General features: G+C 57.8%; 1 protein-coding gene and 1 long non-coding RNA gene across 3 annotated transcripts in view; one reads left to right on the forward strand and one right to left on the reverse strand.

Annotated features, from left to right (window-relative positions):
* LOC118997446 (uncharacterized) overlaps positions 1–6356 on the forward strand; it is a 22763-nt gene extending 16407 nt beyond the window's left edge. Inside the window, exons 2-3 of the long non-coding RNA XR_005068670.1 lie at positions 4–8; positions 6271–6356. This is a non-coding gene — a long non-coding RNA (uncharacterized LOC118997446). The remainder of the gene's footprint in view (positions 1–3; positions 9–6270) is intronic.
* Positions 1–23238, reverse strand: part of RAPGEF3 (Rap guanine nucleotide exchange factor 3) — a 24361-nt gene extending 1123 nt beyond the window's left edge. Inside the window, exons 1-27 of one of the 2 annotated variants that reach the window (XM_037061117.1) lie at positions 21296–23238; positions 20625–20837; positions 14334–14387; positions 14141–14247; positions 13820–13941; positions 13510–13678; positions 12803–12887; positions 12411–12471; positions 12223–12299; positions 11879–12025; positions 11257–11369; positions 10894–10982; positions 10505–10583; positions 10160–10310; positions 9994–10076; positions 9131–9170; positions 6106–6187; positions 5664–5810; positions 3580–3677; positions 2985–3110; positions 2716–2897; positions 2341–2431; positions 2143–2193; positions 1190–1277; positions 790–854; positions 269–323; positions 103–174 (exon numbers count right to left, since the gene is read on the reverse strand). In XM_037061117.1, coding sequence (XP_036917012.1) covers positions 103–174; positions 269–323; positions 790–854; positions 1190–1277; positions 2143–2193; positions 2341–2431; positions 2716–2897; positions 2985–3110; positions 3580–3677; positions 5664–5810; positions 6106–6187; positions 9131–9170; positions 9994–10076; positions 10160–10310; positions 10505–10583; positions 10894–10982; positions 11257–11369; positions 11879–12025; positions 12223–12299; positions 12411–12471; positions 12803–12887; positions 13510–13678; positions 13820–13941; positions 14141–14247; positions 14334–14387; positions 20625–20837; positions 21296–21301 — 2653 coding nt within the window. In that variant the 5' untranslated portion in view covers positions 21302–23238. Of the gene's footprint in view, positions 1–102; positions 175–268; positions 324–789; positions 855–1189; positions 1278–2142; positions 2194–2340; positions 2432–2715; positions 2898–2984; positions 3111–3579; positions 3678–5663; positions 5811–6105; positions 6188–9130; positions 9171–9993; positions 10077–10159; positions 10311–10504; positions 10584–10893; positions 10983–11256; positions 11370–11878; positions 12026–12222; positions 12300–12410; positions 12472–12802; positions 12888–13509; positions 13679–13819; positions 13942–14140; positions 14248–14333; positions 14388–20624; positions 21169–21295 lie in introns of those variants that run through there. The other variant, XM_037061116.1, reaches the window with a different exon arrangement.
* Positions 23239–23516: the final 278 nt, after the last annotated feature.

A 23516-nucleotide genomic window follows, 5' to 3' on the forward strand; every position in this document is an offset into this window, starting at 1 on the left:
GAGGCATGGTAATCAGTGTGTATCATACATGTATCATGCATGCAAGCACCTATGCATGCCAGTCACGGCTAACTCATCAGCACCCACCCTGCCCCCACTTACATGTGGAAATCCTTGCTATCTGGCCGTCCTCATGGAGGTGCGAGACGCGGCTTCTGAGCGGTGAGAGAGGGACTGGGCGGGGGGAGAGGTGGGAGTCAGGGAGACAGAGTCAAGCCCCACAGCGGAAGCTGTGGGGGGGCCCTACCCAGGGAGACAGCCTTCTCACCGTAGCTGTGGCTTCGGCAGTGGTGCAGCATCCGCACAGCTCTGGCCATCATTCTCTGCGGACAGAGCAGGGACACGGGGCTTGGCCTGAGGGCAGAGCCCTGGCCTGGCCTGGCCTGGCCTGTGAAGCAGCTGGGGACCCGAACTCCCTTTGAGCGGGGTGCACCCAGAGACTAAGAAGCTATAAGAGGGGGTCATGTCTACTTCTCCTTCACACAGGCAGAGGCCCAGCAGGGACCAGGAAGTGGGAAGAAGAACGAGGGTCAGAAAGGGGTCCCAGAGGAAGGGGCCTAGGAGGGGCTCCCCTTGAATGGTGAGATTGTGGAGGCTGCCGCCCCAGCACCCCCCCACAGAGCAGGCCCTCCCGGACACAATGGGGTTAGGCATGCTATGTTAACATAAGTACTCTCATTCATATTATTAATAACTGCAGACCATTTCCCATGCCCTGCTCCCTTCCAAGGTCATAGTCATGTGCCCCAACCCACTCCAGTAGTGAACAACTACTCTCCCTGAACTCACCATCTTCTCAAAGTTGATGAGATTCTCCACCAGGGTGTGATTTCCCTCATGGATAAAGGTCATGTCTGCAAAGAAACAGATTTTGCCCAGAGGTCTCCAAACACCTTCCCCTCTCAGCAGCCCAGGAAAGGGGAAGGGCCTGGCCCACCCCCACACAGCCCTCTCCCTCTGGCTCCCCTCCAACCTCCTGGAGTATCTCCTTGTATCTCTCAGGCCTCATATCATGGGCCATTCAATGTCACCAATATCTGTCTTCATGTCCTCACTCTGCTTCTGGCCTGTGAACACCTACTTCAACTCTGTGCCCCCACCCCAGGCATCAGCACATTGGAATTACTCAGAGAGGGTTGGGTGGACGTACAGACAGACACAGGAATGAATAGCAGGCCGGAGGCCTTACCTTTGAGGAGAAGGGGCATGAAGGGAATGACGGGAGGGGAGAGCTTTGTGAGGGCCAGTCGGTACACTCGGTGGTTCCAGGAGGGGTCCTGGGAGGGAAGCAGTCAGTGAGACAGGGGTCCCCCACTCCATAACCCACCACACACAACACGGCTCAATGCCTCGCCCATCAAAAAGAGCCACGTGCCTGTCCCCGCTGGGGCCCAGCTCCTCCCCAGCCCCAGCTCTCACCAAGGCGGGCTCTACGGAGAGGCTGCGTGTGCCCGAGGCTGCCTGGCTTCCAATGAGCCCCCAGGGAAACTTCATGGCCAGCAGTGACAGGGGTCCCGAGTTTCCACAGATCTCTCTCTCTGTCCCTCTGTGAGTGTATGTCTCTCTCTTTCTGTGTCTCTCTGTCCACCGCCCCCTCCCCCAGCAGGCAAGTTCCTCTGAACCTCTTGAGCCCCGAGAGGTGAATTTTCTTTCTCAGGAGCTCCAAGAGCCATCCTGATAAAGGAAAACACCTCTGTGCCCGTTCTCTCAAACGCCGTCAAACACTCCCAAAACCCCCAACGGTTCCTGGCGGCGGAAGTTCAACTCCTCAACTCCCTCCTCATCTTTTGGCCTCGTCTGGCCCACAGGCGCCCGGAATGTCCCGAGGGCCCACTGACCGGCCCTGGCACACTGCGGGGGAGGGTGCAGGTGCTGGGGCTTGCGTCGGAGGCTTGCGGCGAGTCAGCAGGGGCCCAGCACCTCCCTACTGCCCCCCTTGCAGCTCAGACCTGGGGTCGGACACTGCGTGTGCCTGTCCTCGTCTTCACACAGGACTCAGAGCCACAGCAAAGGTGCCCCCCAGTACCTACACATGCTGAAGGGTGTAACACTCTATGTTCCGCCACCATGATGCTAAACACCGGCTCCCTGAACATATTCAGAGGGAACCAGGCCCTGGACGAGCTGAGGCCCAGTACTTACCAGAAGCCTCTCAAGGGCTGAGTACAGCTTCCGGATTTTGTGGGGCAGCCGCTGCAAAGGGGAGGTTGATGGAGACGTCACTGCTCTGGGGTAGGAGCCCTGTCCCCACCAGGACTCCCAGGATGGGCTTGCTGCCGGACCTTAGGACTGAGTCATGGGGGAGAGGGCACCCGGCCTCCCCTTCCAGGTCACACCTACCTCCCAGGTTTGGGCCAGGCGGCTGATGGCTGAGTTGCTGAGGCCAAACATGACCGCAAAGAAGGAATTGAGGTTCTTTTGTTCCTTGAGGCTGTCAGCAGAAAAACCAGAGAGCCTCAGGAGAAACAGCCACACCCACAGAGCCCCACATCAAGACAACATCCAGGCCCGGGACCCACCCAGACCCTGGCAGGCCCGGCCAGCGCAGCCTTTGTGGGGGGACTGGAGCTGGATGGGGTGGGGAAGCAGAGGCTCCAGGGGACCAGGGGGTGGCAGATTTGGCAACATACTGACCAGGGACAGGATGGGGGCACAATTAAGAAAAAGTGGCCTAGGGCCTCTGCCACACCTCCCACAGACCCCACAGGCACGCACTGGGCTGCCAGCTTGATGAACTTCCTGAGCAGCTGGGCCCGCGGGCCGGGTATGGGGCAGAGACACAGCTCTGTGGCCACCCAGTACTGCAGCTCGTTGAAGCGGCGCATGAACCGCTCCAGGTTGGCGGTGGTGACGTCCCGCAGATGCTGGGGGCCCAGCACATAGTAGATCAGTTCCACCTGGGTGGGGGGTAGCACTAAAGATAAGCAAATGTCAGGTGGGGAGCCCCACCCCCTGTTGTCCACCCCTCAGCTCTGTCCCTGTACCTGGTGGATACTGTTGAAGAGGTTCCAATCGTGGTCTGTCAGCTGGCCTGCCAGGTCCTTGGCACTCACCAGGTCCAGCCCCTCGGCAGAGCCCACAGCGGGCCCCAGCTGCTCAGGATGTGGGGTCTGCAGGTGGGAGAGTACTCAGAGGGCTGCCCAAGGGATCCAGAGCAAAGGGATCAGGTGGGAGGAAAGAATTTGGGGGAGCTCTGTACCCAGGATCAGAAGAGTGTTGGTATGGGCAGGGGTGCTGAGGGAGCAAAGGGGTCTCTAAAGGATGGGACTTCCCAAGAAGGCATCTTCCTGACAGATCCCCAATACTGAGACCCCTCCTTGTAGGGCCTCTACCCCCTGGGGAACCCCTAATGGGGGCAGGCCTTCCTCCTTCTCCTTGAGAGCCCCCAACCAGCTGTCCCCACCCCCATCCTTTGGAATACCCCATCAGCTGAGGCCCACTCTTCCTATTGCCCCTTCAGGTCCAGCAGCAGCCAGACCGGGCCCCCTCCCTCTTCTCTGTGACCCTCCCTCTGCACCTGTCCTTACCACCCCCAAGACACAGATGGTCCCTGGGTCCTGGCACCCTGCCTATTCCTACCAGCTTATGCACTTCCTGTGGGTTGACAACAAAGAGCCGTTCGTTGAGCCCCAGGGATGTGGCCACACCACGGGCATCTGGCTGCAGGCCAATGGCATCTGCAAAGAGAGCAGAGGCTGCACTGCGCGGGAACAGGGAGCAGGGCCAGGGAGCAGCTGGAGGCCGGGTAGTGGGCCTACTGGGGGCTTGGAGGTTCTTCTCCCAGGATTGGGGTTAGAGTCCCAGGCCAGTGCTCTGAACACACAGGCGCACGTGCCCAGGGTAGCACAGCTGAGGACGATGAAAGAGGACGCTTAGTGAGACAGGCAGACCTTGGGCAAGGTGGGAATCACCCTGAGCCTCAGTTTCCTCCTTCATCAAATGGAGACAATAAGACTCCCTGACTAGGCACAGTCCGATGAAATGAGTTATGTAAGTACTGGCCAGAAGTATGATACCTTTCATAGCCCTATGAAAACTGAGAAAGGAGGGTAAGGCTTGGTGTTGACTTTCATCCGCTCACGTGGACTGGGACTGTGCTTTAAGTCGTGTTTGAGTCCTCAGTCCCTGGACCAGTAGCTTCCAAAGTAAGGTAGGCTTTGCCATCCATTTGTCCAGGAAAAAATATTAGCTCTTCTACTTTAAACTTATTTTTTCCTCATCTGTTTTACAACTGTGTTTTGTGTACCACTTTATAATTACATACCCTTAGTGTAGGAATTCATGTGTATGACTTATAAGCAAATACACACAGTGCAAGGGGTTTGTAATAAAATACTGGTTCCTGACAAGGTGCCAATACATGTTGGCTTTGGGCAACTGCAACTCTCCAGTTGGCCACCAGAGGGCAGTGCTTCCAGAGCACTAATAGGCACAGGTGACTTCATCCTTTCTACTCAAGTCCTGAAGGGAGGTTTTGCTTTTCTACATCCTCTCCTTGCCATTATTCTCTGGATGTCTCTAATTCTCGTCTACCCTAGGCTCCAGCTGTCAGGCCTGTGTGGCACCCTTCACAGACGACAGTGTTTTTTTTAAATGTCCCAAGTTCCTCAAAGGCAGGTCTCAAAACCCCATGCGGCCATGTTCTGAGCACTGACTTGGTGCCAGACCCTGCTCGGTGCTTCACACCCAGCACCTCATTTGCTGGTCACAGCAGACCTGCGTGACAGGTCCAGTTACAGCGCACAGTTGACAGACGAGGAGAGAGGCTCAGAGAGGTTAACAACTGCCCGGGATTGCACACCGAGTAAGCAGTGGGTCTCAGATTCCAACACGGGTCTGGGAGTCCGGTCTACGCTCTAAACCACCAAGCTGCGTCATCTTCCCTGCCACGGCACCTCGAGCTCCCAGCACACTGCTGGTGCCCGGCCCATCCTCAAATGCGTTTGCTGACTGACAAGATGAATGGGCATGAGGACGTGAAGGGGCCTCTAAAGGATGGGGCTTCCCAAGAAGGCATCTTCCTGTCAGACCCCCAATACTGAGACCCCTCCTTGTAGGGCCTCTACCCCCTGGGGGACCCCTAACGGGGGCAGGCCCTCCTCCTTCTCCTTGAGAGCCCCCAACCAGCTGGCTACCCTCACTGTGTGAGCTTGAGGAAATCACTTAATCCCTATGCGCTTCAGTTTCCTAGTCTGAAAATAGGATGAAAGGACCTGTCTCATAGTACTGTCACTGGACTAAATGAGTATGTACGCATGATAACAACAGCAGTCGCAGCTGACACCTAAGGGGTGCGGTGTGCCAGACACCATCCTAGACACTGCCACAGGTGAGTTCATGTAGTCGTCACAGTTCCTCCCTGAAGCAGGCACTCTCACCACGCCCGTTTTACAGATGACGAAACAAAGCGCAGGGAGATGAAGTGCCCCGCCCAGGGACCTACGGACAGTGAGCCGAGGGGCTGGCATCAGATGCAGGCAGCAGGTGCCAGAGCTCATGCTGTTAAGCACCACACTTAGAGCGCTTTGAAGAGACATCACCAACCTCCCCTAATCACACTGATGAAGGTAATAAAAATGGTAATGATTCTAACTGGGGGATCTGGGCATGGCTCTGAGGGGGCTCCCTCCCTTGGAGCCCCCTGACTGAGACACACAACTCACCACCTGCAGAGTTGACCTTCACCAGCACCTGTCCCTTGCTCCAGCCATCCTCCTGGGCCAACGCTGCCATCACATCTCTCACTGACGCTGTCACAGGTAGCTGTAGGGTCACCACCGAGTGGTCTGGCCGGCAGATGTCATAGGGGACTGGAGAAGAAGACCAAACTGAGCTGTGGGAGGGGCTGCTTGGTTTCCCCGCCCCAGGAGAGAGAGGGCAGCCAGCAGCAGGCAGGGTCCCAAGGAAGTAAGTAAGCAAGGGTGCTAAGGAGAGGCCTGGGTGAGCACACAACGCACAGCAGATGGGAGCCCTGAGCCAAGGAAAGGGAGAGCCTGGAACTGATGCCCCAAGGAGTATAGGGTGCCATCCTTGGCCTGGCACACTGCGGTCTAGGGTGACCACAGCAGGGTATGGGCCATGCCCTGGCTGGCCCAGATCACCAACCTTTGTCCCCAACTCGGATGGTACAGGTGCTGCTGGGGAAGGGCTCGTCCTGGCTAGGGAGCCAAACAGGCATGTTCCGGGCCTAAGAGGGAAAGAAGGTGAGGCCGGGAGGACACAGAGGGGAGCGTGCAGGGCCAGGGCGGGGCCTCGTCACCGGGAGCGCAGGACACCACCCAGGGTTTGGCTCGCTGAGTGCACCCAAGCCAGGCAAGACCCTGGGACCGAGAGGGATGGAGCAGGCAGGGCTGAGATGGAGGGGTGCCCCTCTGCGGTGTGTCAGCCCCCGCCACACAGGCCCAGAGCTGTTGGGATGCGAAAGCCCCCCGGCTGGTGTTCTCCCTGTCGTCCTTTGGTGCCATTTGCTAGGTTGCTGTTTGCTATATGCCAGACTAAGGACACGCTTTCTCTAAGTTCTGTATTTTGATGTTCTTTTTTGCCCAAATTTTTGAGGGGAAAATGAGGATGGACATTATATACGGGTAGCACTAACTGGTTACTGGTACATAACATTTCTTGTACCTTGTATCTCTTCTTGTGTTTTGTAATTATTATGTAAAATTTCTTGTACCACAATATGTTCAAAAATAGATGCTAAAATTCCTTTATAATACAAAAAACAAGTATCTAAATATAAATAAATAACTTGATTAAAAAACTAAAATGAAAGGTTTTTTTTTTCCTGAAAGTTTGGGCCAAAAACCTGGCTGCTCATTACACATGGCAAAATACAGTATTTAAATACTCAGGATAATCCTTTGATAAAAACATTATTATTGTTATTATTCCCACTTTATAGACCAGATAAACCAGGCTGTGAGGTCAAGTAACCTGCCCAGGGCAACACAGCTGCTGAGGGGCCCAGGGGTGCTACCCGGCGCCTCCCTCGCCCCCATCTCACATCTACCCGCTCACAGGGCTGTGTCAGCTGCCCTCTCAACCCCACGCCCCTCCCCTCTGGGCCCAACCACAGCGGGCTGAGGGGGCTGCTTCTGCTGGGCACAGGCCCCCTACCACGGCCCCTCTGCCCTCCCAACTGTTCTTTCCAACCCGTGTACTAACTCTCTTCCTCCTCGAAGCTGAATGTGGGGGACCCGGTTCGTACCCAGACCGTGATTCGCCCCGGACTCCCCAGTCCCAGAGCTCTCCCCGAGTCCCTCTGGCAGCCTCACACACCATCTGCATGTGAAGGACCCTTAAAACCAGGCCACCAGCGCTGAACCCTCTTCCAAGCCCTGGTCTCAGATGCCTCCTGGACCCTGCCGCATCTGTGCTCCACCGGCTCACCCTGCCTCTCACTCCTCCTGGCCATTCTCCTGGGCTCTCGGCCCCTGCCTCACCCACCTCCCCACCGCTTGTCACCATGTCCTTCAAAACAGGTCTCCCTGTATCCCCCTGCCCAGCCCAGGCCAACCCTCCAGCGCCACCTGCCCACCTCTCCTCACACCTTATCTACTCCAACGGCCCAGCCCTTCTCCTGCACCATCGGCCCTCTGGGGCCTCCCTGCCTCCTCATCCAATCTGCCTGACCACAGCCAGATGAAGCTTCCTAACCTGGCTGCAAGGCCATCACTGTCTGCTGGATAGGCGCAGGCTCCCTAACTGACCTCTGCAAAACACAAATCTGACCTTGTCAATCCCTGGCGCAGATACCTCCAACGACTCACACTACTCTGAGGACAAGGACCAAACTCCTCACCAGGGCCCACCGGGCCCTGCATGCCCTGGCCCCTGCCCGCATCCTTGGCTTCCTCTGCTGTCCCCTCTGGCACTCCCTCCCCCAGAGCTCTCCCTCACACCTGCCTGCAGTCTCACCCTCCACCCTCACCTTGCAGCTCTCTCAGCACCAGCAGTTACTTCCCAAGGACACTCCTCTTGACCCTGACTCTGAGTCGGTCAGTACCTTCCCTGTTCTCAGAGACTCTGCCTTAGCCCTTAGACACTGTGAGATTGTTCAGCACCTGTGTTCCTCACTCGACTGTAAGCCCCTTAAGGCCGGGGTGGCTCTCCCAGCCCACTAATGCATCACAGGCTCCCAATAGAGCGCCCAGCACAGGGGGACCGTGCCACGCTGGTTCCTGAGTGCCAGCCACAGGACAGGGAGTACCATGAGCCCTGGGGAATCAGAGGCCAAGGTCCCGCAAGCGTGAAGCCAGCAGTCTCGGAGGATGTGAGAGACACTAATAGCCAAGAATCAACTACACAAATACAACAACTCCACGTGGTGACAATGCTTTGCAGAAAACCATAGTGGATACCTTGGAAGACAGCGGCCAGTGGAGGGGTGCTCTGAATAGAGAGATGCAAGGGGGCCTCTCTGGGAACCCAACATTTTGGCTGAGATCAGAACAACAAGAAGGATCCAGGTAGGCAAAGAGCCAAAGAAAGAAAGGTCCGGGCCCTGAGGTGGGAACAAGCTTCACCCACAGAAGAGAAGGAGCCCATAAGCACCTTTGGCAGGGAGGAGGGGTGATGGGCTAGGGGGGAGGGACAACTAGGAAAGCCCAGGGGAGGCCTCGGATTTTATTCCCAATGCAGCACTCCCAACTGACCTTTCCAGTCCCTTTTCCCACCATTACTCAACCAAATCTCAGCTCCAGTCACCTCTTCTCATCCCTCTTTGCTCCCCCTGGGCCGAGCCAGGAACAGCACCAGCCACCTCTAACTCCTAGCAGGGCCTGCCTTCCTCTGGGCTCCCAGCATGGCCACCAGGAGCCGCTGGGCCTCAGAGGCTGCCTTCAGGCACCATGTCTCACCTCGCAGGCAGGAACCTCTAACTGGCTCTAAGGGTGAGGGTGAGGTGAAGGGGTGACCTTAGACCTCCCTGTCCACATAGGACCTGGCCCCAGCACCACACGAAGCCCACAGGAGCGCCAAGCCCGACCCGAGGGTGTGTCTGTGTGGGGGAAAGACCTTCCGCGCAGAGCCTGAGATGGGGGATGGAGGAGGGGCCCTGCAGTCCTCAGAGGAGCAGAGGGAGGAAGGAGGGGGTTGACAGAGATGGGGGCAGCTGAGTCAGAGCAGACACCTTTATCTGAGGAGACACACTCCCACAGCCGTTCTCCAACCTGTGAAGCAAGGGAGAAGGGAGGTGAGACTGGAGGCCAGAGACCCCTGCAGGCCGGACACCCCAGGGCCAGCAGCAGGGAGGTTTCCGGGGCTCTGGATCCCACCCCACCCCCCCTCACGCGAGGCTTTGAGTTTCACGGGCTTGGGGAACGTTACCTGAAGAGGAGCAGAACTGGGGCTGAAGCTGGGACCCCAGCTCCTGTGACTTTCCCAGGCCAGCAGGGGAGGGAAAAAGAGTTCAAGAGGGAAACGGACCCAGAGGTTGGCTAGATCGGGCACCAGTTCAGGTAAGTGTCCTCACGGGGACATCTGGGATATTTACTGGGCAGGGCTGGCAGGAACCGGCACTGATGGTGCTCGGCAATAAACATGTGCCCGATGGAGGAAGTGAGAACAGCAGGTGCACTCGGGACAGGACAGTGACACACAAATGACGGCATGATGTGTGAGAACAGCCCTGTGTGTGACGTGAGGGCAAACAGCAAGGGGACCAGAGGGAACAACTAATTCAAACAAGCAGGACTAGACCAACGAGCTACCGCAGGCAACGCGGGCATGGTGTGCGCATGTGCAAGGCACTGCTCTGCGCCCCGAAGGTGCAGTAACTCATTCCATCCGTGTGATGAGGCGGGTGCTCACCCAGGTTACAAAGGCCCAAAGCCCTGAGGAGGCTGCAGGCAATGTGCTCAGGGCGGCACGGCTGTAACTGGTACAGCCTGGATTTAAAGGCACGTGTTTGAGTCCAGAGTTGGTGCTCTCTATTTTGAGTCACTGCCTGTCATGCATGTTTGTTTCTAAGTGAACTCAGGGCTAAAGCATCACCTGTGGTGTCGCCGCCTCTCTGGCCACTGCTCCCGAAGCAGGTTGCTGAGCCGGGCATCCCTGCTCACCAGGTCTGAGAGTTTCTGGGAGGAGCCAAGATTCACTAGGACACTGTAGCTGTGTCCACCTGAGCAGCCCTGTCCAGCCCGGCCTCACTCCCAGGTACCTGGAGAAAGCTGCTGGCCACAGGGTCAGTGTGGAGCATGGGGCCATACAGGGCCACCCACTGGCTGACCAGCCGCAGGATCTGCTGTCTCTTGTTGCAGATGTAGGTGTTACGCTCCTGCTCACTGCCTCCTGCGGGCTCCGCGTGGAAGGTGGGTACCAGTCAAGGAAACCACAACATCTAACTGAGCCTCGCACCACACAAAGGCGGGGCAGGATGCTGACAAGCTGGGCCCGGCAACGGCATGAGGCTGGTGCTTTGGAGGTTTTGGCACAGCCATGCCAAGAGCAATTCCTTCTCCCTACTCCACACAGCGTCCTAGTCACCCTGGGGCTGGAAGGATATTGGTGCAGGAGGGCTGCGCAGAACTGGGTGCTGGGCATGAAGACTCTGTGAGTCAGGAGGAAATCACTGAGGAATGTCTCTGTAGGAGGGGAAGGGAGAGGGAGATAGGTAGGAGGTGGGGCTTCAGAGGTCAAGCCCACTGAACACAGGTATGCATGCAGCTGGAGTGTCCATCCCCCAATGACACATGGTCAAGGTACCACCAACGCCCAGCCCCAGTGACTGCACTCCCTACCCAAGCCAACAGCTCAGGAATGAGGACTTCCTGCTGACTGACCCCACGGACCAATCCAGCACCCCACGAGATCAGGCGCAGGTGCCTGGCTGTCTCCCGGGTTGGGCTGACCACCTGATGAGTCAGAGAGCAGGCAGGTGTCTCCTGCCCCTACCTGTTGGGTCATGAGCACTGGAATCAGGCCTCATGGCCTCCAACAGCAGTTCTAGGATCTTCTCCGGGGTCCCAGACATCACCGTATACCTAGTGGAAACGGCCCGTCCATGCCCTCGTGCCGCCACTCCCCCTACCACCACCAGGGCAGACGCCAGGGATCAGTCACATCACTCCTCCCTATCTTGCAGCCATGCCCCATCTTGGGGTGGAGGAGTGGCTGGTTCAGGGGGGTGCCTCTTAATCCCTGGATGTCTCTCCACCCTCAGGAGGTCAGCAGCCATGGGTATGACACAGAGGAAGGGAGTAAAACTTGGGAAAAGGAAGGAGAGTACGTGGAGAGGGAGCTTGGTGGGCATGTTACCGGTTCCTGCCTGGGGTTGGGGGGCAAGAAGAGCCAGCTCCCTGTGAGGTTCTCTCCAGCACCAACACCACCTTGCCATGTTCTTCCAGCCTCATGGTCTTTGCTTCGACGTCCTGGAGATCAAGCCACACCCAGCGCTCAGCACACACCACTGTCCCTTTCCCATTTCTAGGGCCTCTCCCTCCACCTCCCCAATTCCAGACCCTGAGCCCCACAAGGGCCCTCAGCCCTTCTCCCACCCTGTTCAACTCCCCAGCTTGCATCTGCTCCTCACTCCCATCCCTCCTCAGCCTCAGCCCCTCCTCTGCTTCACCCCTCTGGTTCCAACCCTCCACTACACTGCCCCCCACACCTTGCCCCCACCCTTCTGTAGCCCCATTACTGCCCCCTGGTATCTCACACAGAGCGGGGTTCACAGGGCTCACTGAACCTCGTCAGCATGCTGTGGACCACCCCACACACCCAGGGCTGTGCTCCCACCTCCAGCTCTCGTCTCTGAGCATCTCCAGCTCCTCTCTCTCCCTCTTCCTCACAGGCCCTCTAGGCCTTCCTCCCTCCTCACACTTCTCTAGAGAACTGTCCCAGCCATGTCCCTTGCCCTCCCCATCCCCAGCAACAGCACCTTGATGATACGGTTGAAGTCTTGCTTGTCCACTCGGAGAAAATGACAGTTGTCTTCTCGTAGGATGATGGTGGCTGCCCGGGGTGCATCGTTCACCAGAGCCAGCTGTCCAAAGTCATCTCCCTCGTGCAGTGTGGTCACCAGGCCCTGTAGCCAGGCCTTAGTCACAGCCCAACTGCCCAACCCCCAGCCCTCGTGGAACTGGCCCATGTTGGGGAGAAGCACGGAGGCAGGAGAAGACTGGGGTGATCAGTGGCCTTGGGCCCACCAAAGGCACTGCCCATGAGGGCACGAACCAGGGAGTGGTTACCACCCAGGGGGCTGGGGAAGAAGGGAGGACTCACCTTGCCATGGGTCACCACGTTGACGGATCCCTTCCAGATAATGTACCATGAAGTGCCCTTGTCCCCCTGGCTGAACACTGAGAGGCCCACAGATCAGACATGCCCCCAGTACCCACCCCTCCTTCTCCGTGGCCTCCATCCCTGCCCAGGTCCCTGGTGCCCAGCTGCCTGTCAACTGGCAGACTTACACACAGTCCCCGCCTTGCTGTGTGGTTCAAAGAGCAGGACGGCCGCTAGTTCCCGCTTCACCTGTGGGGCAGGGAGGGGAGGGTCAGTGGGCAAGTCTAGGGGCCGAGGGCCAGGTTAGAGGGGAGGACCAAAGACGTGAGTGCTCAGGGACAGAGAGGCAGCTGGTCAGTCGGCCTGGGATTTGGCTGCAGACCATGCGAAGCGAGGCAATGGGCTAAGAGAGGCAGAAGGATTTTCAGACAAGGATGCTGGGAGCAGGAATCAGACGAAATTTCCAAGACATAGGCAGAAGGGGGGGCAAGTGTATGCTGGCCTAGCAGCTGTGCTCCTCAGGGCGCTCACAAGGAGAGGCGGCCCTGGGGGAGGGGCAGGGCAGGGCCTGCGGACTGACCGAGTTGGAGAGGCGGGCCACCGCCTTGATGTGCAGCAGCTCCTCGAAGATGAGCTCCAGCTCCTCCTCCGTGCGCTGGCCTGGGCTGCAGGCAAGGGAGGCAGGAGCGAAGGATGAATCCTGGGCCCAAGGCCAGGGGTGCAGACCAGTCACCCACCAAGCACAGGCCTGGCTGGGGTCAGCCAGTGCCTCAGTGAGGACTGTCGTCACTAATGGCCAGCCATTCCCTGTGTGCCTGACCGGGACAAAGCGCTGCACGTGCAGCGTTCCAGTCCACCCTCACGACACCCCATGACGTGGGTGTCCTCATTCTCCTTTGAGAGAAGAAGCTGGCGCAGAAAGGCCCAAGGCCACCTAGCTAGTAGCCTGTAGAACTGGAACGTGAACCCAGACCTGCCTGAGGACTCCAAAGGCCACCGTCTCTCAGCCATCGCTGCCCCTCAGAGGGGGAGGGATCTTTGGAGGCCATGCACCCCACATTCTGAGTTGCAGAGGAAGAAACAGGTTTGGGGGGGGGCTCAGACCACACAGCAAGTCTGTGGCAGAATGCAGATCAGAGCTCGGGCCTCCGATCCAGCCAGGGTCCTTTCCCTCAGTGAGAGTAAGGGATCCCCTTGGAGAGACAACTGAGAGACCAAGGAGTCTGGGAGTCACGTGGGACCTGGGGCCCGGCGGCGCAGGGTTCAGGGTGCCGAGTGCCGACTCACGGCTTTCGAAGTGCCACAGTGAGCAGGGCATCAGGCCCCCGCTGAGAGAGCAGGGCCATGGCCTCGACCAACTCCTCTTCCAGTTCATGGATTCCTGCAGGCTCCGGCTCCAGCCCCGGGAAACGGTAGAACTGGGTATCTCGGTCCTGGAAGGTCCAGTCGTGTTTGACTGGGAAGAGGCCCAGGCATGCAGGAGGAGAGGAAATTGAGGCTGTGTGGATATGGACTGCAACGCCCACCCTCCTTCCCGCGGACACCTGCTCCCCAGGCCTTCCCAGCTCCGGGTGCCCTGCCTTGGGCACAGGCTCACCATGGCAGAGGGCACCTTCATCGAGGAGGACCTGGCAGATTCCCACAGCTTGGCTCCGTGAATGGACCCCAAGCCCCAGGGCCAAGATCCCATCCACCAGCTCCCGACCTGAGCAGCATTGCCTACAGGAGTCAAAGGGAACAGGGAAAAGGAAGGAGAGTCAAATGGCAGAAAGGGAGAGGAACTCTCCATCCGAAAGTCATCTTCCTGGGCCTAGCCCCAGTGCTGCTAGAAGCACGGCCAGGCCCAGATGCCTGAACAGAGTGAGAGCAGGAGAAAACAGAGCAGATGGGCGGGGAGGCAAGCCAGGCTTCCACTCACCGATAGAGTCTAAGGTGGTACTTTCGGTCTCGGATGAGGTTGGGGCAGGCGGCCAGGAGATGTCGATGCAGCTGCTTCCCAGCCCTGAGCACCCGCTCTGTGGACGCCTGGGGGGGGGGGGGCAGAACATCTGGCTCAGGCCCTCATGCCCAGGCCATGCTGCCCGCTCCCAGCTCCACCGCCAGGCCTGTACCTGCTCCAGGCTCACACTGAAATCCAGGGACTCCTCGCTGTTGGTGAGTGGCGTCTGAGGGCGAGGGGAAGAGTCCACATATCAGCACCAGGCCTTCAGATCCAGCTCCCGGACCCCACCACACCCCCACCTCCCCACTCCCTGGCCCAGTCCCCAACTCCAAACGCATCCATTTAGCTACTAATTCAGTAAATACGGTCTCCCCCTTATCTGTGGTTTTGCTTTCCGAGGGTTCAGTCACCCATACTCAACTGTGGTCTAAATGGAAAATTCCAGAAAAAAACAATTCAAAAGTTTTAAATTGGGCACCATTCTAAGTAGTATGATAAAATCTTGCTGGGATGTGAATCACCCCTTTGTCCAGCGTGTCCACACTGTATAAACTCCCCACCGGTTAGTCACTCAGCGTCCATCTGGGTCATCAGACCCACTGTTGTGGAATCCCGGAGTTTATGTTCAAGCAACCCCTATTCTCCCTAATAACGACCCAGAGTGCACCAGCAGTGATGCCAGAGGTTTGGGTGTGCCCAAGACTAGCAGTCCAGTACTTCCTTGAGTGAAAAGGTGTGTGTGTGCAGAGAAAACATAGTATAGATAGGATTCAGTCTACCCCTGGTTTCAGGCACGGTGGGGGTCTTGGGACATAACCCCTGAATGAGGGGACAACTGTAAACAAATACTCACTGAACGCCCCTCATGCCCTGCATCACCTCTTTCCCATACTGCTACTGCATCCCCAGACACCTCAGCACTTCACCCCCACAGGTGAGCAGCCCGAGATCCCGGTTCTGCTTACACGGGGCCCAGGTGTGCCCAGGCTCCCAGGTATACCACACCTAGGAGAGCACGGGGACCTGAGAGGCCAAGCAGTGAGGCTCGGGAGGCCTGGATCACTTGCTCCTGGGCTAGGGCCCTAAGGCTTGATCATGGAGCCAGGCTCTGTGCCCGACCACGAGACACTGGGCAAACCTCCTGCCCTGTGCGGGCCTCGGTGCAGCCTGTGAGTTAACACAAACCTTGGAGCCATGCTCCTGGGTTCAAAGCCCTCCTCCTCCACGTCCCAGCAGTGTGACTCTGAATACAATTTAACCTCTCCCTGCCTCAGTCTCCTTGTCTATAAGATCTATAAAACACTCCTAATACCCACTTAGGCTTTTGGAAGGATTGCGTGAGTTAATACACAGTGAATGTTCAAAGCACTGCCTGGCATATGGTTGTATGGACATGTTAGCTATCATTAGTCATCTGCGAGTAGTCACAGGGCAGCCGCTGGCTCAGAAGCCCTTTTCCTCTCTGAGATGCTCCTGCTAGTCCACAACCCTGGAAGAGTGAGGAGGGCCTGGAAGTGCACGGGATTGGCCCCGGAAGACCGGGTTCGTGCAGAAACACTAGTTAACGAGGTCTCCCGCCTCTTGTATTAATCATGCCACCCAGCCTGTGTGTCCTGGGATGGCGGCCATGAAAACCTCTCCCACCCCTATTTTCCTGTCACCAGAGAACTGAAATGTGCAGACATCTCTGGACAGGACACCCTACCCTGTAAGAGCCCTCCCAAAGGCAGAGCACTTTACAAAGCATGAGCACCTCTGTGATCCCCTCTGACCCTGTACCACGCAGGGTCAGGTGTGAGCGAGGCGGGGCAGGCTGTACTCATCTTCTCTGATTTACGAGGAAACAAAGCTCATGGGGTGAAGCACTAGGTAACTCAGTCATACGTACTTGAGACAGCCAGACAGCTGTGGATCACCTCCGGTCCCTACCAGGAGTGCTCACATTCTTGGTCTCGCTCCACCCACCACACCTGCCGCTTCCTCTTCCTTCCCCCTTCTTCTCAGCAGTGTTCTCCTGCTTTCTCATCTGCATTCAGGGCCCTGACAATGACCTGGCTGGGGAGCTGGGTACAACCAGGCCTGGGGCCTGAACCCCCGTCCCTGGTTCTGGCATCTTCCACCATGTGCCAGGCAGACGCCTGAGGTCTGGCGTGTGGAGGCGCCTGACCCAGCACTGGACGGAAGTCCCTAGGTGTCCCAAGGGTATCCCTGCCTGGGTCATGGGGCCCAGCTTGGTGCCAGACACAGAGCCCTGGAGACTTAGCAACAGGAAATAAGGAGGAGGAGGAGGAGCCAGGGAAGGAGGAAGGGCAGGCATGCTCCCCAGCCAGCCCCCAGAGCTGGAACAAACAGTGCTGAGCGCTAATGACTTCTTGTTGTTCATGTCAAAATGCCCAGGTGGCTCCAGTCCCTGCCCCAACTCCCTCCAGTGCCCACAACCCAGACTCCAGCACACGCTCGCTTCCTGGTATTATTCTGACCCCGAGGGCACATCAGGAGGAGAGGTGCCAGGTCATGTGGCCAGGCTGGTCACCACCCAGATCCCAGATCCACAGGCCTTGCTTAAGCCATTTCCGGCCCTGCCCCAGGAGATGGGCGTGAGGGTCAGAGGATGGGGACTCTGGCCCACACAGCCGAGGGGACCTGAAGGCGGCCCTTTCGTTTTGCCAAGGAAAGCAGGTACCCAGAGAGATGAAGTAACTTGCACACTGCTTAGAAATGAAAGCTCCTTCGAAAAACTGCTACCGAGGCTGATCCTAAAAGGAGGTGTTTGTCGCCCCTTCACACTGGAAAGGAGGCTCAGAGGTTACATAACCAGACCCGAGAGTAGGTACAGGTGAACACCAGGATTCACACAGTGCCCGTCTGGTCCCACGGCCCATGTTCTTAGCCACTCTGCCCCACTGCCTCTATGGCAGCTACCCCATGCCCTCCCCGCCCCCCCCCCCCCCCCCCCCCCCGCCACTGTGCCTTGGAAGTTGAGATAGTAGAGGTATTCTGCCCTCAGGAATGTTCCTTGGGCAAGTAAGCTTGGAGAACCCTGGGCAGCACAGAGTTCAATAGCTTTGTTGTCATAGTCCCTCTGGGCCCCTACCATGTTGGGGTGGGGGTACTACTCAGAGGCAGTGGTCAGTGTGCTCTGGGTGCAAATGCTGCTTTTCCCATTACCAGCTAATTGTGTGACCTTGGGCTGCTCATTAACCTCTCTGTGCTTTGGTTTCCTCAGCTGTAATGAAAGTGCCTATTCTGTAGAGTTAGCATGAGGGTCCGATGAGGTAGTATGAGAAAGCACTCGGAGCAGTGCCTGGCTTTCAGTAACTGCTCAGTAAATGTTAAGTAACTTGATTAATCTTTATCTCATGGTGGGCACCTATTAACCTGGACACTGCAAGATGTGGACTTTGCCTGACCCTGTCCTTCACCTGATGACCCTGAACATCAGCTTAGGGATTCTCTGTAGCAAAGAAGTAGCAGGTATGAGCCAGGGTGAAGGTCCTCACCCACCACCCCCTTTTATGGCTTCATAGGAACAACTCAGGGTGGAAGAGTTGTAGCTAGCTCCCACGGCACCAGTGCCGAGGGCCGGCCCACCCCCCATCCCTGTGACTGACTGTCAGAGCCCCACTGGCAGGACAGGCACAGACAGTCTCGTGGGGCCCTGGCTGTCCAGTTCCATTAGGCCATGGCTAGGCTCTCAGGCCAGAGCTACGCATGGGGGGACAGGGAAAGGATGCATCAGTGGGGTGATGCTTTGGGGTGTCATGTTACCATCTGCAGCAAGAAAAAGTGTACCATGAGCTTGGACTCTGCAGCCAAGTTACCCGGGACTGAAGTCCAGCTTTGTCTCTTAGCAGTGGTGCAACTCTTGACCTGTCACTGAGCCTCTCTGTACCTCTGTTTCCTTGTCTCTAAAATGAGGCGATGGCATTAGCATCTGCCTCACAGGGAGGGCCCCTGTGAGGGCATCTGACACTCTTTATGTGTCCTAGGTGCCTGCAGAAGAGTCCCTGGGACGTAAGTCCTAGATAACTAGCAGCTGCTCTCATTATTTGGACAGGTTGGATGGGTTACATGTAGCACAGCGACACCACCCCAAAACAATCACTCAAAGGGAAGCATCCCCAGGTGTCTCTGAGCTCACAGGACCCACCAGAGGTCATCCAGATCTTGCCCCTGCCTCTAGACCAAATGATCCCTACCCCACTGGTTCCCAGGCACCAGGCAATCTCCTTGCTCCTTCACGTTTTCCAAAGGAGAGGTTCTTCCATTCCATTCCAGTGTCACCTTTGTTAGAGTTGGCAAGTCCTCTCTGTATCTAACCTCAGGCCTTCCTGCTGTAACCTGCTTTTATTTTCTCTCGTCCTGGCCTAGCAGGAACAGAAAGTGCTCTCTTTAGGCCTCAGGAAGTTGATGGGCTCCCCCTTGGGTTTTGGTTTTTGTTTCTAAAGTTTTTTTAAAGATTTCATTTATTTATTTTTAGGGAAAGGGGAAGGGAGGGAGAGAGAAACATCAACGTGTGGTTGCCTCTCAAGAGCCCCCTACTGGGGACCTGGCCCATAACCCACACATGTGCCCTGAGTAGGAATTGAACCAGCCACCCTTTGGCTCACAAGCCAGCACTCAATCCACGGAGCCACACCAGCCAGGGCACGCCTTTTGGTTTTCTATGAGGTAGATTTTCTATGAGGTGGACATGGGCTGCATAATTCCCAGCACTGTCCTCCTGGGACCCTGGGCTCTACCCCCTCACAATGTCCACCCTTTACCCTGTGTGTGCACACTCCCTGCCTGGCACCGTCCTTCATGTGAGCTCTTCATGGGTCACAGGCATCATCTAGAGATGAGAGGTACAGCTTTACAGATGCCCAGTCTCCATCACAGACACAGTGGGCTAAAATGACCCCACCTCCACTCCCCAGACCGGGTCATCAGGAGAGGGTGGGGCCCCTGTTCCAGCCCGAAAAATCTAGGTTTCCTCTGATCACCAATTCCCACCTGCCCCCCTACCTGACAGGGGAGAGGCCTTGTTTCTGGGCCTTTGACCCCATTTACACTGCAACAACCCTCACCGCCCCCCTTCCTGCCTCCCCAAGCACACCAGGGGTTGGAGGCGTCAGGAGACAGGCTGGCGGCCTCCTCTACCGGCTCCTAGACTTTGGGTCCCAGGGGATCCTCCAGTGACCTCATTGTCCTAGCACCTGACCTTTCCTCCACTCCCCACCTTGCCTCTGCAAGCTGGGAAGGGGACAGGAAATGCACAAGTAATTATAGCCTCAGAGGGAAGGAGGGAGGGAGTGTTCCAGCCCATTGGCTTCCAGCAGCAGCTACTACTGCCAGTGACCTGGAAGCAGTGGAGCTAGGCCCAGAAGTGACCAGCTCCCTTGTCCCCTCGAGAGCCCCATCATGACCACCCAGGACCCTTATCTGGAAGACATTGGGAGGGAGGGCTTGGGGGACTGTCTCCTAGAGTCCCCTCTCGATGTTGATTGCAAGATGACCCCTCATATTGGTGGGCCTCCGTTTTCCCTACTCAGCCTCAGGTTTTGGTAACTATAAATGGCGGTTGAGAGAGGCAGGAGGAAGGAGGCAGAAGGTGGTGGTCATTCTACTCTGGGGGACTTGCCCTTAAGAGATAAGCTCTCCCAAGTCTGTCGCCTGTCCCCGCTTTCCCCTCACTCTTCCACGCCGTTAGCCAAGTGCCCTCCCAGTACACCCACACACAGGTGGGCACACGCACGGTACCTCAGGTGAAGTCACTCTGTCAAGTCGGGGTGGTTGAGGAGCGCTTCTCAGCTGGTTTGAATCCCACAACCACTACCCTGCACCCCACCCCACCATTACCCCCTGCCTGCTCTCTCCTTCACGCTTGCAGCTCCGAGCTGTTCTTCACTCGCAAGGGCGGCTCCAGTCATCTCAGATCCTCTAAACTTCTCAGAATCCTTCCCTGCCCCGCCCCAAAGCCAGATGCCAAGCAGTGTTCACATGACCACCTCACCCCAAAATCGAAAGGCAAAACTGGTGCAGTTCAGTCTCTCACTAAAAGAGAATGTTGCCACGGTGATGTGTGGAGAATGGTAACCAAGCCTACCTCACCCCTGACTTGACCTGCTCCCCAGTATTTCACACGTGTCTCCCACCCCCACCTAGAAAGCACACAAGCACCTAACCCAAGGCACACAGAGGTGATGGATAAATGACAAATCCCGTGCTTCTTACCCCTATGTTAAATGGGGGCTCTTGGACGCCACACACACAGACACACTTGAGAGGGCTGTGTGGGCCACCCACGCACGCTGCTGCTAAGCTGCCTGACCCACTGTCCATCCGGTGGTTCGCCCTACACCCCCAGAGCAAGCTGGGCTGCCTCCAGCATGCCTGTGCTCCCAATCCGCACGGACCTCCCCCGCAACCCCACCTCCCCAGCCCTGGGCCCTGGCCCGGGTGGGCAACGGGCACTCACCCAGCGAAGCCCCTGGATGCGGCTGGGGCGCTGGTGCTCAAGAAGCAACTGGTAGGAGCAGCTTCGGGGCCGGTGCATCCTCCTTAGCACCATGTTGAGCAGCGTCCCCTCCGGCACCACGTCTGGAAGGCCTCCCACCTGTGGTGCTCCCAGAGCGGGGCTGTCCTCTACAGTCAGGCCCACCTGCCAGCGGCTCTCACCTGGCCAGCCAACCTGTGAGGAGGGGAGGAAGGCGGACAGCCATGGGGCTGAGGCAGCTGGACCGGGGCACAACTCCCCCAGGCAGCACCACTTCCTTAGAATCCTCTGCACTGAGCAGGCGGAGGTGCTGCAACCCTGCCAGGAGCTGGGGGAGGGACAGGAAGACCTTTGCCGGGCCTGCCGGTCTGGCGCACTTAGGGGTCTCCCGCTGGCTGGCCGGAGATCGGCCGTCCTTCCCGGTCTTCTTTGAACTTCTGCCCCACCCTGCTGCCCTAGTCGCTGCAGGGACATCCACCACTTCCCAGTTTGAGGCTATGGACTCACTGGATCCCCCAGAATCGCAACTTCAGCTCAAACCCTTCTCCCCTCCTCCCTCACCCCTGACCAATCCTCAACCCTCTCTCTCCAACCCAAAATCCCAATCGGGTCTTGCTTCCTCTCCTCCTCGCCCCAGGCCCCACCTTACCCACCTTCATGTTCCTTCTCAAGCTCGCCCAGCCGTGCAGGCTCTAGCAAAAGACTGGGGAGGACCCCCAGGGAGTCCTGGCCAGCTCGGAGAGGAGGATCTTGGTTGGGGAGCGGGCTCTAAGTCTCAGGCGCAGTGACCAGGGCCAATTTCTAACTCGACCGCCTGCCAGAGCAGCCAGAGGCAAGGCTGGGAGGAGAGGCTGCTCTTGGGTGGGTAGAGGGCTGAGGGGTTGGGGGGGAATCCCCCCTGTCAGCGACAGGAGCCCCGAACCTCCACCTCCGTCCCAGACGACAGAGCCAGCTGGCACAGGGCACTGAAGCGAGGCTGCAGCTGGCACTAGTCCGGGCGGGAGCTGTCACACCCCCTGCACTGCCCGCCCCCTTTCCCTCCCCTACGGACCCAGGGGGCGGGGAGGAGGCTCCCGGCCTTACAGTCCCGAAGGGTGTAGGATGGGGTGGCACGGGCTGGAGGGGAAACCGGACCCGCGGGCAGGAGCCACAGCCCTGAGAAACCCCAGTGGGGAGGAGCGCCGGGGGGGGGGGCGGGGGGCCGGTGCGCTGAGGCCGCGGGGTGTGTGCCGAGGCCGCCGGGCCCAGGTGACCGGGTTGGGGCGGTGAGTGGCTGCACCGGCCGCCACGTGGCCTGGAAGAGAAATGCAAACAAGGAAATTGGGGGGGAAGGAGGAGGGGGTGAGTCATTGTGGCCCCACCCGGGAGGGAAATCCGGGCTGGGGCCGCTTCCCGCGCTTCCCGGCCTGGGCGTCCTACCTCCCGTTTCGGTTCAGGGTCTCGAACGGCCCGGGAGAGGGGTTGGGCTGCTTTCCGGTGGGGAATCCCGCTGCCCAGCCTCCCACCGCGGCGCCCTACAGTCACACCACATGCCCCCACTCCCCGCCCTACGAGCACACTCGGGGCGGACGCGGTTGAGAAAGTTGAGGCTGGAGAAAAAGGAAGGCGCCTTGGGATGGATGAAGCTGTGGCTGAGCTTCAAGAAACGAGGGGGTTTTCGAGGGCTACGCTCCCACCCCACCCCCACCGCGCTCCCTGGCGGCAGTGCGGGCGGAGGCCCAGACGGCAGCCTTCTGCAGGCTCCGTGCCAAGGAGCGTCCCCTCCTTGGGCCTCAGTTTCCTCCACCGTCCTCTTTGCCTCACTCCTGCTTCTGACAGGGTGGAGAGACGGAGGCTCCGCCACAGCGACTCGACTCCCGCAGCGCCTGGTAATTGCTCAGCGAGTTAATGAGGGTTTTGGACAGAGGCGCAGGCCCCTCCCCGGGCTTTCTAGGACTCGGTCCCTTAGGCCTCACCGTATCGGTTTTCCTTTACTGCTGCGTCTGCCTGGACCGGGAAAAGCACGTCTCTAACGATCCTCCCCCAGCTCCGGGACGCCGAGCCCCTGTCTCCCGCCGATGATTGTTTTCTCGGAGCTGGGGTGGAGCTGCTGGTTTTGTGATTAAAATCTCAATTATACTGTGTATTAGAAAATCTTCCCAGGAGCTTGTCAAAACGCAAGTTCCATCCCCCAAATTCAGATTCAGTCCTACTGGTATGAAATGGAAAAACCTGTATTTTGGATAAACGCCCCCAGGTTCTCTGCTGTGTCCACACTTCGGGAAACCATGGTGGAGTTTTAAATGCCCCTCCAGGGAAAGAGGGGGACCTGTGGGTGAATCTGGCCCCAAGCCCAAAACCACCTATCCAAGTTCTGGGAATCTGGAAGAAGGAAGAACAGCTTGGCTATTGTCAGGGAGGAATAACAGGCTGAGGTCACAGGGGTGCTTGGAGAAGAGCGTTCAGGGGGAGTTAGGAGTGCAGGTGGGGAGTGAGTTGAAGTTTCAGGCTGCCCTGGCCAGTGACCTGGTCTAGAAGCTCTTGCAGAGGAGCTTCCAGAGACCATCAGCGGAGTCTGTGTGCCATTCATGCTGCCCGTACTTTGGGTGGGTGGAAAAGGAGCTGGGGGTGGTGAGGCAGGCCACAGGAGCCTGTAAGTGCCTGGCATGGTTCCAAGTGCCTCACCTGTATGTAATCTCTGCCACCACCCTACTATGAAGCAGTACTACTGTTATTCCCACTTTGCAGCTGGGGAAACTGAGGCTCAGAGGTATTAGGTAACTTGTCAAGGCCACACAGCTGGTATACAATGACACCGAGCCTTACACTCAAGTTGCCTGGCTTCATTTAACCGCCATGCTATGCTGTACTGTGCGTACATCACATTCGTTCTGG

The sequence above is a fragment of the Sturnira hondurensis genome, unplaced genomic scaffold (genome assembly GCF_014824575.4).
Source record: "Sturnira hondurensis isolate 20B ecotype Veracruz unplaced genomic scaffold, ASM1482457v3 Scaffold0013190, whole genome shotgun sequence".
Lineage (NCBI taxonomy): Eukaryota > Metazoa > Chordata > Mammalia > Chiroptera > Phyllostomidae > Sturnira > Sturnira hondurensis.